Raw genomic sequence first — 16370 nt, forward strand, 5'->3', positions numbered from 1 at the left:
TTCGTGTGATTCATTTTAAAGCAGAAGTCAAGCCAAGTTCTTGTCACTGTCAGTGATAAACCAAATCCGGTTAGGCTAAACCGGTGAATTAAACCGGGTTGTCGAAATTATTAAAAATTTGAAAATTATTTTTCTCCTCTCTCTCTCTTTCTCTCTCCAATAAGTTAGGAAGAAGGTCGTGACCCACTCCGAAGGACAAAACCGAGAGACGATCCGAGAAATAAGGTGAATTTGACGAGAATCATTAGGCTGAGAAGGAAACTCGGAGACCCAAAATCGTAAATCACCAATCTTTAATCTGTTTTTCTAATTCAGTAGTAGTAGTTGATGGGTGGTGGTGGGAATCTCGTCGACGGTGTTCGTCGTTGGCTTTTTCAACGACCCTCTTCTTCTTCTTCTTCCAATAATAATCCTCACGAACCCATTGTTCCAAAGTCTGATACTTTTTCTATTCCCCATCATCAATCTGAGCTTATCATTACTGAAGATCTCGATTTCTCTGGTCTCAAGCTTATCAAAGTTCCCAAACGTCATCACTTACCCATGGATCCTCAAAAGAAGGTACCTTTTGGCGTGATCTTTGTTTGATTGAAGTTTGCTTCTATTAATGTTTTGTACATTGTTCAACAAGTAGCTAGATTTTGATTAGGCCTTTTATAGGGTGTTATTGATTATTGATTTATTTATTTATTTGATTGGATCCTACTGTTTGTTCAGGGTGTGCAGGAAAAGGACTTCTTCACGGAGTACGGAGAAGCAAACAGGTACCAGGTTCAAGAAGTCGTTGGTAAAGGAAGCTACGGTGTTGTGGCCTCTGCTCTAGACACGCACACTGGCGAAAGAGTTGCTATCAAGAAGATCAACGACGTCTTTGAGCATGTCTCTGACGCAACCAGGATTCTCAGGGAGATCAAGCTGCTGAGGTTGCTTAAGCATCCGGATGTTGTGGAGATTAAGCATATTATGCTGCCTCCTTCTCGTAGAGAGTTCAGGGATATTTACGTCGTGTTTGAGCTGATGGAGTCTGATCTTCATCAGGTGATTAAGGCGAATGATGATTTGACTCCTGATCATTATCAGTTCTTCTTGTATCAGCTTCTCCGTGGTCTCAAATATGTCCACGCAGGTTAAGTTTCTGGTTTTAAAACAGTCTTCTCTTTTGTCTGTCTTTATTGAAACGTTTGTGTGTTTTCAGCTAATGTGTTTCATCGGGATTTGAAACCAAAGAACATTCTAGCTAATGCTGATTGCAAGTTGAAGATCTGTGATTTTGGACTCGCTCGTGTCTCTTTTAACGACGCACCAACTGCTATATTCTGGACTGTGAGTCCTCTAATTTGAATGCAGCAGAGCTTCTCATTAAACTGTTTGTGAACTCACTCTTTTATCTATGTTTTGTAGGATTATGTAGCTACTCGGTGGTACCGTGCCCCTGAACTCTGTGGATCGTTTTTCTCCAAAGTAAGATTCTTTTTTTTTGTTTATTCACTGAACCTCTCTGTATCACAAGAACGGACTTCTTGATCTAGGTCCTATATTTTCATAAGATATACCGTCTAATGCTAAGTTAACTTTCAGTACACTCCTGCGATTGATATATGGAGTGTTGGTTGCATTTTTGCGGAAATGATATTGGGAAAGCCATTGTTTCCCGGGAAGAACGTGGTGCACCAACTTGATCTTATGACTGACTTTCTTGGCACTCCTCCGCCTGAGTCCATATCAAGGGTTAGTCACTCAAACATGTGTTACATTCCCATCATTTGAGATTGTTAGTTAATGAGATTTTTTTTTTGCAATCTTGAAAATGTGACAGATAAGAAATGAAAAGGCGAGGAGATATCTAAGCAGCATGAGGAAGAAACAGCCGGTTCCTTTCTCTCACAAGTTCCCTAAAGCTGATCCTTTGGCTCTCCGCCTTCTCGAACGCCTTATTGCCTTTGATCCTAAAGATCGTGTCTCAGCTGAAGATGTAAGCGACAAGCAACTTTCATTTTTTTTTTAATTACAAAGACTTAAAACTCTCAAGTTCATTATTCTGATTTGGTTATTTACAGGCACTAGCTGATCCTTATTTCAGTGGTCTGTCAAACTCAGAGCGTGAACCATCAACGCAGCCAATCTCAAAGCTTGAGTTTGATTTTGAGAGAAAGAAGTTGAACAAAGATGACGTCAGAGAATTAATCTACCGAGAGGTAACACAAAAAAAAATGCTTTTGACTATGTCTTATTGTTCTCTTCATTGATCTAACATTCACTTTATCTTTGGGAAAAACATTTAGATATTGGAGTATCATCCTCAGATGCTGGAGGAGTACAAGCGCGGTGGTGATCAGCTCAGCTTCATGTACCCTAGGTTAGCTAATTAAACACCTCATGAACTATAATTCCCTGAAAACAGAATGAAACCAAGAACTCTTCTGTTGTTTACGCAGTGGGGTTGATCGGTTCAAGAGGCAGTTTGCTCACCTTGAAGAGAATCAAGGTAAACCAGGAGCAGGGGCAGGAGGAGGAAGAAGTACTGCAATGCATAGACACCATGCTTCCTTGCCAAGGTAATGTCTTTTTCACAGAATCTCTTGCTTTGCTCTCTCTTTCTCTGAAAGCGTTGGGCTTCTTTGTGATTGTGTGTTGCAGAGAGAGAGTTCCTGCTCAGAGTGGTCAGACTGTAGAAGAAAGCAGTGATGTTGAGAGAAGAGCAGCAGCTGCTGTGGCTTCAACTTTGGAATCTGAGGAAGCAGACAATGGAGGAGGTTACAGTGCTCGTAGCCTCATGAAGAGTTCGAGCATCAGTGGTTCTAAATGCATCGGTGTCCAATCTAAAACCGACAAAGAGGTTAGTTAGTTAGTTAGTTAGTGGAGTTAAAAAAACAGAGGATCTTGAAAGGAACATGGAGATGGAGTTTGCTTACTTACTGTTGTTTCTGTTCTGTGTTGTAGGACACCATAGCTGAGGAAGGAGATGATGAATCAGTGGCGGAGCTTACTGATAGAGTTGCTTCTCTTCGTAATTCTTAAAACGTTTTTGTTTTTTTTTTTGGCGTTTGGTGAAAGCTTTCTGGTGAAAATTGGTTTCTACATTTTATTTTCACTTCTTCCACATCTATCTTCGTGGTTGGGTTTGATTTGTTGGATTTAATAGTTTGGGGGCGAGAATGAGACCTTTTTAATAAGAACATCTATCTCCATGTAATTTCTTTTATCCTTTTCTATAAATTGTTCTTTCAATCTTTTTACCGATTCAGTTTGCTTAAGTACATCATGAAATCAGAATTAAACTAAAAAATAGTATACTAAAAAAGGAAAACATCCAAAAAACCTTTATAGTTGAAGTAAACATATATATATATATATATATATATATGCAGTTTGCTTTATATTATGATCTGAATTAGTTATATATACATACTAAGTGTTTTTCAAAAATAGTTATATTAAATTAAACTAAATCCAATTAAAAAAAACAAATTGGTAAAATAAAATCAATATAAAACATAGATAAAAGAGTTCCAAACACTCCAAAATAAGCTTGATGATCATTGTGTTTATTTATTTTTTTTGTATATATTTGATCACAAAATTAGAAAAAAATTTATATCGGTAAAAATTTATTAATGCAAGAAATTATATCGACAATTTTGTCGGTGTAGATACCACCTTCACCGGTTGAAAACAAGTTTTGCGAGAATCACGTTCGAGTAAAATTTATGCACTTCATTTAAATATTACAAGTGTTTATTTATTCGACTATAAATGTTCGTAAAGACCACAATTCATTTGAAGATTTATTTTATTTTTCACTCTCATAAAATCCTTTTGTATTCACCAGGGTCATCAATATACATACACTCATCTGATTTATATAGTTGCATGGCAGTTAATTGCAATTTAGTCCTAGGTGATTTGTTCTATTATAAATCAAACCAAGAGAGTTGCATGTTTTCCATGACGAAGTATCTTCTACTAGTAGATTACTGGCAGTTGGTGTAATAGTTACCACCAGTAGAAACTAGTTTACCAACGAGTACAACGAGGATCATCCACGTGCAAGGAGTGATCCTCGTAACTGACGGCAGGAATGATGTAACGTGGCAGGACGAACCAAAGGGATCGTGGGTAACAGCTGAGACCGTGATACGGCACGTGTCTTGTTTGTGGATGAAAAGAAGTGTGAAATGGCCTATGCATGGTCTATAGGTTACACTAATCTGACCAAAAGCTTCTTTTAACCTTTTCCTTTTGTTTCTTCTTTCGCTTATAACCAAGTGAGAAACTGTATTGTATTTCCCTGAAAACATTAGATTAAGTATGAGGGATTACATATACTTAAGGCATCTTTAACCTTAGTTTATTTATGATAAAGTTAGTTTCAGAGTAATATAGCATTATTAGCTTTGATGGTTTGTACAATAGTGATGAATTTGGACATGACCATAAACTACAAGACACGAGTGGATTCTCATAATATTTGCACCACTAAGGACAAAATAACTCATCATGCTACTTTGTTGAAATATATTACCATTATTATTAATGTATTATAAAAATACGAACAAGTTATTATTGAATTGGGTTTACAGCTTTCAAGATATATTTTATATAAAAATGAAAATAAAAACAAGAATTTGTTTACATATAAAAAGCAAACACGCATGTATAATAAATTGGACTGCATGTAAATCATTGTTCAAATTCATTGTATTTGTCGATGGATTAATTAAATATCTTTTTGCTATAAAATAAAATTTTATCTTTTAACCAAAAAAAATAAAAAAAATAAAAAAAAATAAAATTTTATCTATATAAACCATTACATAGATGTCCATCCCAATACGGACATGCGCTGAACACAACAAACGATTCTTTTTAAGAGAATCTCTCTCTCTCTATTCTCTCCACTTCTCTCTCTGTGGATCGATGGCAGCTTCGGTTGATCCTTTGGTGGTTGGAAGAGTGATCGGAGATGTGTTGGACATGTTCATCCCCACCGCCAACATGTCTGTCTACTTTGGCCCCAAACACATAACTAACGGCTGCGAGATCAAACCCTCTGCCGCAGTCAACCCTCCAAAAGTCAACATCTCCGGCAACTCCAATGAGCTTTACACTCTCGTATACATATTAATCTTCTCGCTTCTATCCATTTTTTGTGCTAGCTTATTGTCTCTTACACACACATCTTTGTATTTACGCACACATGCGTAACATGTTCCCCATGATCATGATTCATGATTCTTATGACAGGAACATGCAAACATTACTTCATAGTTCATACATATTTTCTGCTACATTCACATATATCTTTTTTTTGTAAAAGGACATTCACATATATCTTGACGTATTTATATATATATAGATAAGTTTCAATGGGATTTGAGTGCATGCTTAAATACGGTTAGATGAAAATTCGATTACAGTAATGTTTTACTCGAGCTTGATTTGTTCAATCGTTTAGTGGTGCGTCATGCGTGCATGAGTTGAACATTTATTGGCAGTCTTTAAATGCAAAAATTGGATGCATGCAGGTGATGACTGACCCGGACGCACCTAGCCCGAGTGAGCCGAACATGAGAGAATGGGTCCATTGGTGAGTACGCGTGACGCACTCAATAATATTTTCTGCTCTTCTAGAGATATATTATATACAAAAAAAAAGTTTATATGTTATGCTTATTATTATTATTATTATTATTATTTTTATTATTTTAATATAATCCAATGATTTATTATGTTTCAGGATTGTCGTGGATATCCCGGGAGGCACCAACCCCTCAAAAGGTATGAAAATAAAAGCCAAAACTAAATTTTCGATTTTTGAATTTTAATTGTTTCGCTATTTTCCGGAATCTCTTAATTATTATTTTTCTAAACTTTTTTTACAAATGAATTTCACTTTTTAACTCACTTTCTAACTCACTTGCTTAGATATAAAATAACGTTAGTGTGAAAGCCACTAAGAACACATGATAATGGTTAACTATGTCCATGAAGACGTGTTTGAATCTAATTGAAAAATCCGATACACTAGTATGTTTTATTCATTTAAACATATTATCTGTGCAACGTGGTGCTTTCGGTTTGATATGAAATGGATTCCCCGTATTGCACGATATTGATTGGTTCAACAACACAAATATGCATGACTCTCACATGCATATAGGTATAAGAGTCACTATGTAATTTTCCTTGGTTTCAAGTTATGCCCCAAAATAATACGTAATGTCTTCTAAAACCAACATCTAATGTATGTCTGTACGTGTACACTGATGTATATCAACTAAACAACGGACACATGTCTTCATAAAAAAACCTTAAACATGACAAAGCATAAGTGAATAGAGGATGATAATTATTTTATTTTTATTATTAGTACCACGGGAAACTTTGAAATCGATATACTAGCATGTTTTTCATTTTAGGAAAGGAGATACTGCCATATATGGAGCCGAGACCACCGGTGGGGATTCACCGTTACATATTTGTACTTTTCAGGCAGAACTCACCGGTGGGTATGATGGTGCAGCAGCCGCCTTCGCGAGCCAACTTCAGCACCCGAATGTTCGCTGGACATCTCGATCTTGGTTTGCCTGTGGCCACAGTTTACTTCAACGCCCAGAAAGAGCCAGCTTCACGCAGACGCTGATGCACGCAACCAAAATAAAAGAGAGAGCCTTTTCCGGTTTTACCTAAAAACCGGACCGGAAAGAAATATGGGGTTTATATATCAAACCATATTTTGTATCATCCGGTTCTCGACTATATATATGTGTAGATGCATATACAATTATACAAATATGTTTATGTTTGTGTGTTATATTAAGTGGCTTGCGTATAATATATGGTTTTCGTTTTCTTTTATCTTTAAATAAACTAAAAAATAAAGGTATGTATCAAATTATAAAGAAACAAGAAGAGAGGATAAACAAAAAAAATGAAAATTCTAGTATACTGCCTTATTAAAAAAAAAAAATACTATTAGTTCTTAAACCGAAATTCAGAAATATAAATGTCGGTTACAAATTTGATTCGAACAAAATGAACCATTTCCCGTTTAAATAAACTAGTTTCAACCACCACATTTAAGTTAAAATATATCATATTATTAATTTTAACCCAAAACTCAAGAATACAAATGTCAGTTACAAGCTTAATTCCAACAAAATGATTTAATTCTAACTTAAATAAACTAGCTTGCTTGACCGCCGGCTGACTTAAATAAACTAGCTTTTCTTGTTGATCATTAGCCTTCTTCTCCTCTGAACCTATGTAGCTTGTTTTCTAAAGATTTTGATCCACGCACTCTCCTTGAATTTCAACTACATCTTCTGTGGACTCATATCTTTCCTTCTCTCTATTCTCAGAGTCTTGTTTTATTCCAGAATCATCAAAGCTTGGACAAATCGAATGTAACTTCACGTTGATCCACTGAAAAATCTTGTTCGTAAGAGTTTGGTGTTGAAGTAACATCTAGTGCTTCGCCATTGGTTTCTTAGAGCATGATTATTGCAAAGACCCATATTAGGGGTTCTTATTATTTTTTAATGCTTTTAAGTACAAAAAGTGATTTAAGAGACAAATTTAAGAAACCCTAACATTTAATTGCTCCATTGCAAGGTTCTTACAACATTACTTTCACTCTTCTTATTTGATCTTCTTTAGCCAATGTTGTTCCAATGTCAAAGACGATGAAACAGAAACAAGAAAACCTCAATAAAATGAATCAATAACCAGAACCTTGAAACATGAAACAAAACAACAAAGCATATCATTCTCATTACTCAAACAGAACAAGAACATTAACATGAAACAGAGACAGAATAAGCAAAACAACGTGTAGTTCCCCGTACGTCTTGTGCAGCATTGTAATTCTTCACGGAATCAGTAGTAAAAGTTATTTATTAAACCGTTCTAACAGTAGTAAACAAACATCCAGGTGCTGTGAAAAAAATCTATCAATTGAAACAACGATCTTCCTAACAGAGAGCAAGCCATCATTAGATTCGTGAAGCTAACACACACACACATATATAAACAGAGCAATACTCAACTAAAACAACGCAAGCTGTTAAGGGAAACATATGAACCGTTCTAATAGAACCAGTAGTAACTCACCAACGGAACCTGAGACAAAGCTAAGGTAATCTTCTGTCAAACCCAGGCAAAGGGATAAAATATCCAACACGGCTAAGTACAAGCAACACAGACATCACAAACAACCTCCTCCTTATCTCGCTCTTAAAGAACCTTTCCGCTGCGGTATTGAGCACTGAGTTCTCTGGAGGAACAATCTCCACATCCAAAGCAACAGTGATGAAACCAGTGCCCTCGAAATTAGGATTTCATTCAACATGAAGCAACAGACTGTGTCCTGACAAGTGATTGCGCTTTTATTCAATCTCTTTGCTTTGATTCGGTATGAAACAGAGGAAGAGAAGCTTACCCTTTGAGACGAAGCCGTAGGAGGGTTGCTGCAGAAGCGAGATTGGTTGAAGAGGAGGAGAATGGTGGAAGAAGAAGACTCAGCTTTGTTGTTGTTGCAGAGATAACCGCGGCTCAGAGGTAAGGACGAAGAAGAATGCGACAGCTGTCTCATAAGAGACGTCCCTTGCGGAGCCAAATTAAGAGACGTCTTCTCCGTGTTTTGTATTTTTCATTTTTTTTTTAATCACAATAACCTAAGAGACATGCTTAGGAGACTGCGATAATGGTGCTCTTACAGACCCCACGACAGGAGGGCTTGTTCACTGTATTCTAATTGGTGGAAAAGAAAGCTACGGGAAAGAAATACTCTTGTGAGCACATATGTTGTTGTTCAATTCTAAGGGCAGAAACGAGTTGCTAGAGTTCCATTTTAACCAGTTTCTGTACACCTTTAAACATTGTAATTGTTGCATACACGCCAGCTTATTAAGAAAATACAAATTCAAGTGTGACTACTCTGTTCCCTCATTTTGATAGGATTATCAAAGATATCACATTGAAACAAAACAGAAGCAACTAAAAACAGTAAGATCTCTCACAAACAATATAAAAGATCGAAACCTAGAATTGACATAAAACAAAACATTATTGCAAAATCTCAGTTTGTTGACAAAACAAAAGTGTGATAGATAAAAAACACATCCAAGGAGAGAGACAGGGCAAAGAGATGGGATAAACTAGTAACGGCCAATACCCCAAACTCTGATAACTCCATCGGTGTATCCACTGAACAAGGTGCTTCCATCCGCACTCCAGCTCAGGCTAGTGCAGTAAATAACCTGTCCAAAAAAGTAAATGTTTAAGTCTAGTTTCTCAATCTAGGCAAGAAAAAAAAACAGTTCTTACCAAAATATAAAAACATTCAAAAATTGCCATAGATAGAAAAATCTATATCAGATCTATCGATTACATTCACATATTGATAAAACACTAGCCAACAATATACTGCAATCTATGGCAAACATGTATAAAAGTAAATTCAGACAAAAGAACAGACATTTGAGCATCCACATGAAAAACAAACATATTTACAAAACATAAACAAGGATATAAAACCACAATCATAACCATAAGCATGCATCGTTTATTTGCATTTCAATAGATCAATCCAAAAGAACCATTTCTATAAACACTATCCTCTATCAACAGTTTACCTAAACTAAAGAAATATTATCCATACAATAAGCATCAAACTTGCATGTCTTTGTACCTTTCTTTTGGTGGCAGCAGTACCACTTCCATCGGACTTCTCAGCCTCAGCCTTGAGATCAACCTTCAAGTCCTCAACAACACTCTTGCTCTCAAGATCCCAAATCTTAATACCCTGCTCAGTCGCAGCACAAAGCCAGTACCTATTAGGACTAAAGCAAAGAGCGTGAATCACAGAGTTGGCTTCAAGAGAGTAAAGCTTCTTCCCCTCAGCCAAATCCCAGAGCAAAACGACACCGTCTTTGCCTCCACTAGCACACAGAGAACCATCAGGCGACACAGCCACAGTACTAACGTAACCAGTGTGACCAGCAAGAGTCGACCTCAGCTTACAGTTCGACAAGTTCCAAACTTTCACGGTCTTGTCCCACGACGCCGACACAATCGTCGGCTGGAGCGTGTTGGGACTGAACCTAACGCAGCTGACCCAGTCACGGTGCCCCTCGCCTCCTTCGGAGATTGTGTACTTACACTCCCCCAGAGTGTTCCAGAGCTTGATCGTGCGGTCACGGGAGGCCGACACGATCTGACGGTTGTCGAGCGAGAAGGCCACGGAGAGGACGTCTTTGGTGTGTCCGACGAATCTGCGAGTGGAGACGCCGGCGGCGAGGTCCCAGAGACGAAGCTCGCCGTCCCAGCTGCCGGAAAGCGCGAATTGGCCGTCGGAGGAGAGGACGACGTCCTCGACGAAGTGGGAGTGGCCGGTGAGGCGTCTCTGGGCTACGCCGTAGGATTTGTCGTCCTTTGTGAGTTTCCAGACGATGATGGATTTGTCGCGGGAAGCGGAGACGATGGTGTCGGAGTTGTCGATGGGGGTGGCGATTGCGGTGACCATGTCGGTGTGAGCACGCATGGTGCCCTTGAGGACGAGTCCTTCCGCCATTGTCGAAGTCTGGTGAAGCTTAGGGTTATCAGTTTCTCGGGGGAGGCGGAGATTCAGACGAAATGGCGTCGAGAGGTAAGATTCAGTTTATATCAGAGACAACACAATGGATTAGGGTTTACTTTTATTGGGCTTTGATGATTAAGTTTAATGAATGGGTCTTGCGTAAATGGGCTTTTTTTGTACTGGTAAGAGTTTTTTTGGTTTTACTTGGTGTTAAGAATTTACCAATGTTCGAGAATCGGTAACTAGACTAGCGCCTAGACGGATTATTCAGAACCTAAACGAGATCTAGATATTAACGAATTATTAATTTATTTTATATTTATATAAAACATTTTAATTTTTGATTTTAATTATAAAATTATTATGATGAATTATTAAAATAGATATAAAAAACAAAAGAAAATTAAAGTTTTTGTGGATTTATACTAATATTTATTTTTAAATTTATCAGACCCATTTAGATTGATTTTAACTAATTTTAATCGATTTAGGACAATTTAAACCGATATGAATCATATAAATCGGTATAAATCGGATTTTCAAAAAATCGTTTCGGATAAGACCGAGTTACCGCCTAGACCGATTTTTAGAACCTTGGAATTTACTATTGCTAAAGAAATTATTATATAACTTCTAAAGATAAAACAAAATGCTATGTGTTTGATTGATTACATAGGTGAATGTGTATTTGTGTTGGTACAAACCCTACAGAAAGAATTTTCTGAATTTACTAACATTTTTTTTCCAAATTATGGACTTGGGCCATCTTATTAATTGGGCCTTTATAACGGGCTTAACTTAAAACAGTACACGTTGCGGATGAGAGGGGAATATAAAAGTTACACCTGGGCAAAAATTACAGCCTCTTTAGAAGCGGCAGTGGTTTTCATTTGGTGGATCCCGTGACGCGCTTCTTCTTCATCTTCTTCTCGCGATAAAACCTAGAGAGAGAGAGAGCTTTCCCTTTCGTTCATCCCAGCATCAACCATGGGTAGGCTCTCCGAGCTCTCTTTCTCCTTTCTTTTTTCCCTATTTTGATTCTCGTCTGTTATTGCCTGCTTACGGCGGATCTGATCTTATCTATATCTTGAGTGTACGCTATGTACCTACCATTGGTTTTTAGAGTCTGTGGATTCGTTTGCTATGGTAGTTGATCTGAAATCGGAAGGAGACTAATCCGTGTGAGAATTAGTAATCGGATTTAGGGGTTTTAGCTCTGACTAAGGTTTGTTTAGCAATCTATCTGTAACTTGAGTGAAATTTAGCGATGGATCTATCGAGTGTTGTGGCATCAGGGTTTGGATTATGTTATTGGTTAACTGTATACCAACTTCTAGCTCTCAGTAACTTTGTTCTCTTGGTTAGTGACATCGATTCATGTGTAACCCTCTTTTTATGTGAAAGCTGATTGGTTATTAGCTCGTTTTGTGTAATTGTTGAATTTTGCTTGACAAGTATGCTGTAATATCATTGTTTTGTGGTAACATTTGGGACTTTTTTTTTTCTGTTTTCAACTTTCGCCTGTCTTATATCTTTTTTCTCAACTATATGTAGATCTTGAGGCTGACATCCGCGCATTACAGCTTGATTCGGCAGGTAATTCCTGAAGATGACAAGCTTAATAATCTTTTTATTGTTTCGGATTGGTGCTAAATGTTGGTGTTGATATATGGCAGAAGAAAACAACGGAGTTGTTATCCCGGAAGCTCATAACTCTGATGAAGTTGAGAAATTGGATACAGCAGAAGAAGGTTCGTTGTAGCATGACATTTTTTGTATATACTGTTTAAAATTTGGCTATCTGTGGGTCGTTTTATTAGATGCGTAAGACATTAACTAGTGGTTGAGGGAGGGTTATACTATCATGAGATCGGATACTGATTCTAATACTAGGTATCATCCTTTCTTTGCAGACCTGAAAGACAAGGTGGAAGAGTCAGCACCGGTTCCTGATGAGCAACAAGGTTCCTAGATATTTTATGTTCTCTTTCTATCTCATTTTTCTTAACATTTAGTTTAATATATCTGAGTTTGGCGAGTTTTATTTATTTTTGCTTGTCATTGGTGATTTCAGCTTCCGAGGATCATGATCTAGAAGTGCACCATGCAGTGCATAACCCAGCGAAAGGTTCTTAGATCTCTCATTCTACAGTCTTCTCATCTTTTGACGTTCATAAAGATTTATTTATCTCTTTCGTATATTTAATCCATTCAGCTAAAGAGAAGGCAGCCCAAGAGAAGGCTGCCAAAGAGGAAGCTGAAGAAGAGGCAGAAGCAAACAAGAAAAGACACTTGAACGTGGTGTTCATCGGGCATGTTGGTATGGCTACTTGTTGATTTCTTTTCATCAGCTCTACTTTCATAATAGATAAATCATCTGCAGTTTTGTTTAGACTCGGGGCTTAAAAGCGTATGTAACACATTCTTGAAATTAGGATCATGAGCTTTTAGTCGGTGTGTTTTAAGCTTCTTCATTTAATCTTTACATGGTCACCTTTTCAATTGTAGATGCTGGAAAGTCTACAATTGGAGGACAAATTCTCTTCCTTAGCGGTCAGGTGGACGACCGACAAATCCAAAAGTATGAAAAAGAAGCAAAAGAAAAAAGTAGAGAAAGCTGGTGGGTGGTTCTGATTAATTTGAAATGATAAGGAATTCTTTTGTTCTCTTTTTCTTTTTGTTTTTATAAACTTGTTATCGTCTTGTATGCTAGGTATATGGCTTATATAATGGATACAAATGAAGAAGAGAGGGCGAAGGTATTTCCTGATTTTTTATTTATGTTTCTTTGTGTGCTATAAATGTGTCAGAGATGATAAGAGTTCACGTGTCTGTAGAATTTCCAACAATGTTTATGGTTGAATTTAACTTAGCTAACTGTTATGACTTACTTGCTACATTGAACAGGGCAAAACAGTTGAAGTTGGAAGGGCTCATTTTGAAACTGCGAGTACGAGATTTACCATTTTGGATGCTCCGGTAAGAGACAAACTTAAAACAATAATTTTTTGTTCATTTGTCTTTATGAGAGTATTTTGTTTTAATTCTTTTGCGCCTTTTTTGAACTTGTAGGGTCACAAGAGTTATGTACCAAATATGATTAGTGGAGCATCTCAAGCGGACATTGGTGTACTGGTAAGTTATTATCTTAATTTGGTCGGAGTCGTTACTGTGTAGTATGCGTCTTTGGTAGGAAGCTTATTAATTTCCATGTCTTTGTCCCTCTGTTGTAGGTGATTTCAGCTCGTAAAGGTGAATTTGAAACGGGATATGAGAGGGGTGGGCAGACCCGTGAACATGTTCAACTTGCAAAAACATTGGGCGTGTCGAAGCTGGTTGTCGTTGTGAACAAAATGGATGATCCAACTGTGAACTGGTCGAAAGAGAGGTATGTGCATTAACCTTTCGAATTCATGTTACTGTTTTTCGTATCTACTTCCATTCATCCGCGTATGTACTCTTGTGCAGGTACGATGAAATAGAACAAAAAATGGTACCATTTCTTAAATCCTCTGGCTACAACACAAAGAAAGGTATGCAGTGAACTATAAACGTTCCAGATTAGCTATATGGTTTAATTGCACGTTTAATTTGTTCTCTTATTCCTTTGCTGTGAAGATGTTGTCTTCTTGCCCATATCTGGTCTAATGGGGTTTAATATGGACAAGAGGATGGATCCAAAAGTTTGTCCTTGGTTCAGTGGCCCTAGCTTTTTTGAAGTCTTGGATTCAATTGAAGTTCCGCCACGAGATCCTAATGGCCCATTCAGGTGAACTTTTACTGTCCCTGTTTCTTATTCTGTTTTCATTCAGGTTTGTTCGTTGTTATTAATTATTGGTTGATGCATTCATGAAATCCATGACTCGTGTGTTCATGTTGCTTATGGGGCACTAACATCCATGTGCATTGTTTTTTGCACCACTCCCAACCTTGGCATATGTTTTATCCTGTCTATAATATATTTCTCATTCTCTTAACTGAAAGGAGAACTATTTTCTGTAAAGTTATCCTTGTATGTTGCAGGCTGTGTTAACCCATAACTGATCTTATGAATTGTATAGGATGCCCATCATTGATAAATTCAAAGACATGGGAACTGTTGTTATGGGAAAAGTAGAATCGGGCAGCATTCGGGAGGGTGATTCCTTGGTCATTATGCCAAATAAGGTACTTTCCAACATATTTAATTGCCAGCTCATTGTCTTCCTAATAACTTACACGTATCAATGTAGGAACCCGTGAAAGTTGTTGCAATATATTGTGATGAAGATAAAGTTAAGCGTGCTGGACCGGGTGAGAATTTGAGAGTCCGTATAACTGGCATTGAGGACGAGGATATCCTTTCAGGTTTTGTTTTATCCAGCGCGGGTGAGTATCATGATTTTTACGTATATTTTGTTGACATCTGTAGTATTCTGTCATAGTTGACTAATCTGGAGTATTCTTTGTTTTCTGTTGCAGTAAAGCCTGTACCTGCCGTTACTGAGTTCGTTGCCCAATTACAAATCCTCGAGCTGCTCGACAACGTAAGCATATGTTTCCTCTTGATATGACAACTTTTGAGTATATCTTTTCTGAATAGTGTTTTCAGAAATTTAATCCCGTCTTCGATTTTTCTGCGCATGTAGGCTATTTTTACAGCTGGTTACAAGGCTATTCTCCACATTCATGCTGTGGTTGAGGAATGTGAGATCATCGAATTGATAAGCCAAATTGATATGAAGACGAGGAAACCCATGAAAAAGAAAATTCTGTTTGTGAAGAATGGTGCTGCTGTTATCTGCCGTATACAGGTCCAGTTCCTTTTCATTGCCTTTTCTTTCCTTGAAACTTCTATTCATAGAGATAAGTTTCATCCAAGTTATGGTTTACGTTTCTACTTCAGTCAAAGAAAAAGCCTGAAATATTACTTCATTTCGAACTTGGTGCAATATTTTGGATGTATATGTGTAGTATTCTTCTTGTGACAAGACTGATAAAATGTTCTCAGTCGTTTCACCACTAGATGGACTGTAACTAATACGGTTGTTACAAAGCTTAGCAGAAACATTGAGGGAATTTCAGTTTTAACATCTTTAGCAAGTTATTGCCAGTCTTTCTAATCCTAATCTCTGCTGTCCCGTTGCTGTATCTCTGCAGGTTACCAATTCAATCTGTGTTGAAAAATTCTCAGATTTCCCTCAACTTGGAAGATTCACTCTACGAACTGAAGGTAAAGATATCAAATGTGACCACTCATCTTAGCATTTTAGTTAATGTGCATGATTTACAAATTCTATTTGGTGTCACAACAGGGAAAACAGTTGCGGTTGGAAAAGTGACTGCGCTCTCAAGCGCTTGATCCAAATTTTGTGAGAAGAAGGTGACTTGCTAAGTCTTACGAATGCAGTGATTTGGAATCATAAAATTGAAGAAACATCCAATCTGAACCAGTTTCTGGCTCTTTGAATTGCAGGAAACGGGGCTTACGGGTTGCACAAAGTGGTGGAATTAGGAAAAAGCTTCTTGAAGGGAATCTGAGTTCCCTAAACTCAAAACCTTAGTTCCATCTCCCAATTTAGAGTTACTGCTGCAGAGAGGTGTAACCTGAGATCGTTTTCTGAAAATTTAAAGCTAAAAAAAAAAGTATTATGATGAACATGAGTGAGTTTTTTGTTGCCAAATTTACAATTACTACCCTTTTTAGCCGAGTCTGTATTTCGGCTTTTATTGGAGTTTGCTGTTTAATTAGTTTTGGGGAAACACTATTTGTTCCTTAAGGCAAGTACCTTGTTTCTTCGTGTTCTTGCTT

General features: G+C 37.4%; 4 protein-coding genes across 4 annotated transcripts; 3 read left to right on the top strand and 1 right to left on the bottom strand.

Moving 5' to 3' along the window:
- Positions 1 to 139: 139 nt before the first annotated feature.
- On the top strand, positions 140 to 3230 carry LOC106369047 (mitogen-activated protein kinase 8). Its single transcript, XM_013809145.3, has 11 exons — positions 140 to 561; positions 718 to 1126; positions 1196 to 1323; positions 1402 to 1461; positions 1579 to 1728; positions 1817 to 1972; positions 2058 to 2195; positions 2283 to 2356; positions 2436 to 2555; positions 2638 to 2836; positions 2941 to 3230. Exons 1-11 carry the CDS (start codon positions 328 to 330, stop codon positions 3016 to 3018), a joined length of 1746 nt encoding a protein of 581 aa, XP_013664599.2. The 5' UTR covers positions 140 to 327; the 3' UTR covers positions 3019 to 3230.
- Positions 3231 to 4810: 1580 nt separating this feature from the next.
- Positions 4811 to 6853, top strand: LOC106369046 (protein MOTHER of FT and TFL1). The gene is made up of 4 exons (XM_013809144.3): positions 4811 to 5112; positions 5526 to 5587; positions 5738 to 5778; positions 6420 to 6853. The coding sequence occupies exons 1-4, from the start codon at positions 4819 to 4821 to the stop codon at positions 6641 to 6643; spliced, it is 621 nt and encodes a 206-aa protein (XP_013664598.3). The 5' UTR covers positions 4811 to 4818; the 3' UTR covers positions 6644 to 6853.
- A 2124-nt stretch (positions 6854 to 8977) lies between these two features.
- Positions 8978 to 10681, bottom strand: LOC125578561 (guanine nucleotide-binding protein subunit beta-like protein). The gene is made up of 2 exons (XM_048741637.1): positions 9692 to 10681; positions 8978 to 9260 (listed from the first exon to the last, which is right to left on the bottom strand). The coding sequence occupies exons 1-2, from the start codon at positions 10571 to 10573 to the stop codon at positions 9159 to 9161; spliced, it is 984 nt and encodes a 327-aa protein (XP_048597594.1). The 5' UTR covers positions 10574 to 10681; the 3' UTR covers positions 8978 to 9158.
- A 730-nt stretch (positions 10682 to 11411) lies between these two features.
- LOC125575598 (eukaryotic peptide chain release factor GTP-binding subunit ERF3A-like) lies at positions 11412 to 16363 on the top strand. Its single transcript, XM_048741638.1, has 20 exons — positions 11412 to 11570; positions 12134 to 12175; positions 12256 to 12330; positions 12493 to 12543; positions 12654 to 12707; positions 12795 to 12899; positions 13088 to 13199; positions 13293 to 13338; positions 13487 to 13558; positions 13652 to 13714; positions 13813 to 13967; positions 14048 to 14112; positions 14198 to 14348; positions 14641 to 14746; positions 14812 to 14947; positions 15041 to 15105; positions 15208 to 15372; positions 15719 to 15791; positions 15874 to 15941; positions 16035 to 16363. The coding sequence occupies exons 1-19, from the start codon at positions 11567 to 11569 to the stop codon at positions 15918 to 15920; spliced, it is 1587 nt and encodes a 528-aa protein (XP_048597595.1). The 5' UTR covers positions 11412 to 11566; the 3' UTR covers positions 15921 to 15941; positions 16035 to 16363.
- The last annotated feature ends 7 nt before the right edge of the window (positions 16364 to 16370 follow it).

The sequence above is a fragment of the Brassica napus genome, chromosome A9 (genome assembly GCF_020379485.1).
Source record: "Brassica napus cultivar Da-Ae chromosome A9, Da-Ae, whole genome shotgun sequence".
NCBI classification, from domain to species: domain Eukaryota; kingdom Viridiplantae; phylum Streptophyta; class Magnoliopsida; order Brassicales; family Brassicaceae; genus Brassica; species Brassica napus.

Coding starts and splice junctions, on each gene's coding strand:
- LOC106369047 (XM_013809145.3), top strand. CDS start 328: ATGGGTGGTGGTGGGAATCTCGTCGACGGTGTTCGTCGTTGGCTTTTT. Junction 1,729..1,816: donor CGCCTGAGTCCATATCAAGG/GTTAGTCACTCA, acceptor AAAATGTGACAG/ATAAGAAATGAAAAGGCGAG. Junction 2,357..2,435: donor CTCAGCTTCATGTACCCTAG/GTTAGCTAATTA, acceptor TTGTTTACGCAG/TGGGGTTGATCGGTTCAAGA.
- LOC106369046 (XM_013809144.3), top strand. CDS start 4,819: ATGTCCATCCCAATACGGACATGCGCTGAACACAACAAACGATTCTTT. Junction 5,588..5,737: donor ATGAGAGAATGGGTCCATTG/GTGAGTACGCGT, acceptor ATTATGTTTCAG/GATTGTCGTGGATATCCCGG. Junction 5,779..6,419: donor AGGCACCAACCCCTCAAAAG/GTATGAAAATAA, acceptor TTTTCATTTTAG/GAAAGGAGATACTGCCATAT.
- LOC125578561 (XM_048741637.1), bottom strand. CDS start 10,573: ATGGCGGAAGGACTCGTCCTCAAGGGCACCATGCGTGCTCACACCGAC. Junction 9,261..9,691: donor CTGCTGCCACCAAAAGAAAG/GTACAAAGACAT, acceptor TTTTTTGGACAG/GTTATTTACTGCACTAGCCT.
- LOC125575598 (XM_048741638.1), top strand. Junction 13,200..13,292: donor GAAAAAAGTAGAGAAAGCTG/GTGGGTGGTTCT, acceptor CTTGTATGCTAG/GTATATGGCTTATATAATGG. Junction 13,968..14,047: donor GTGAACTGGTCGAAAGAGAG/GTATGTGCATTA, acceptor ACTCTTGTGCAG/GTACGATGAAATAGAACAAA.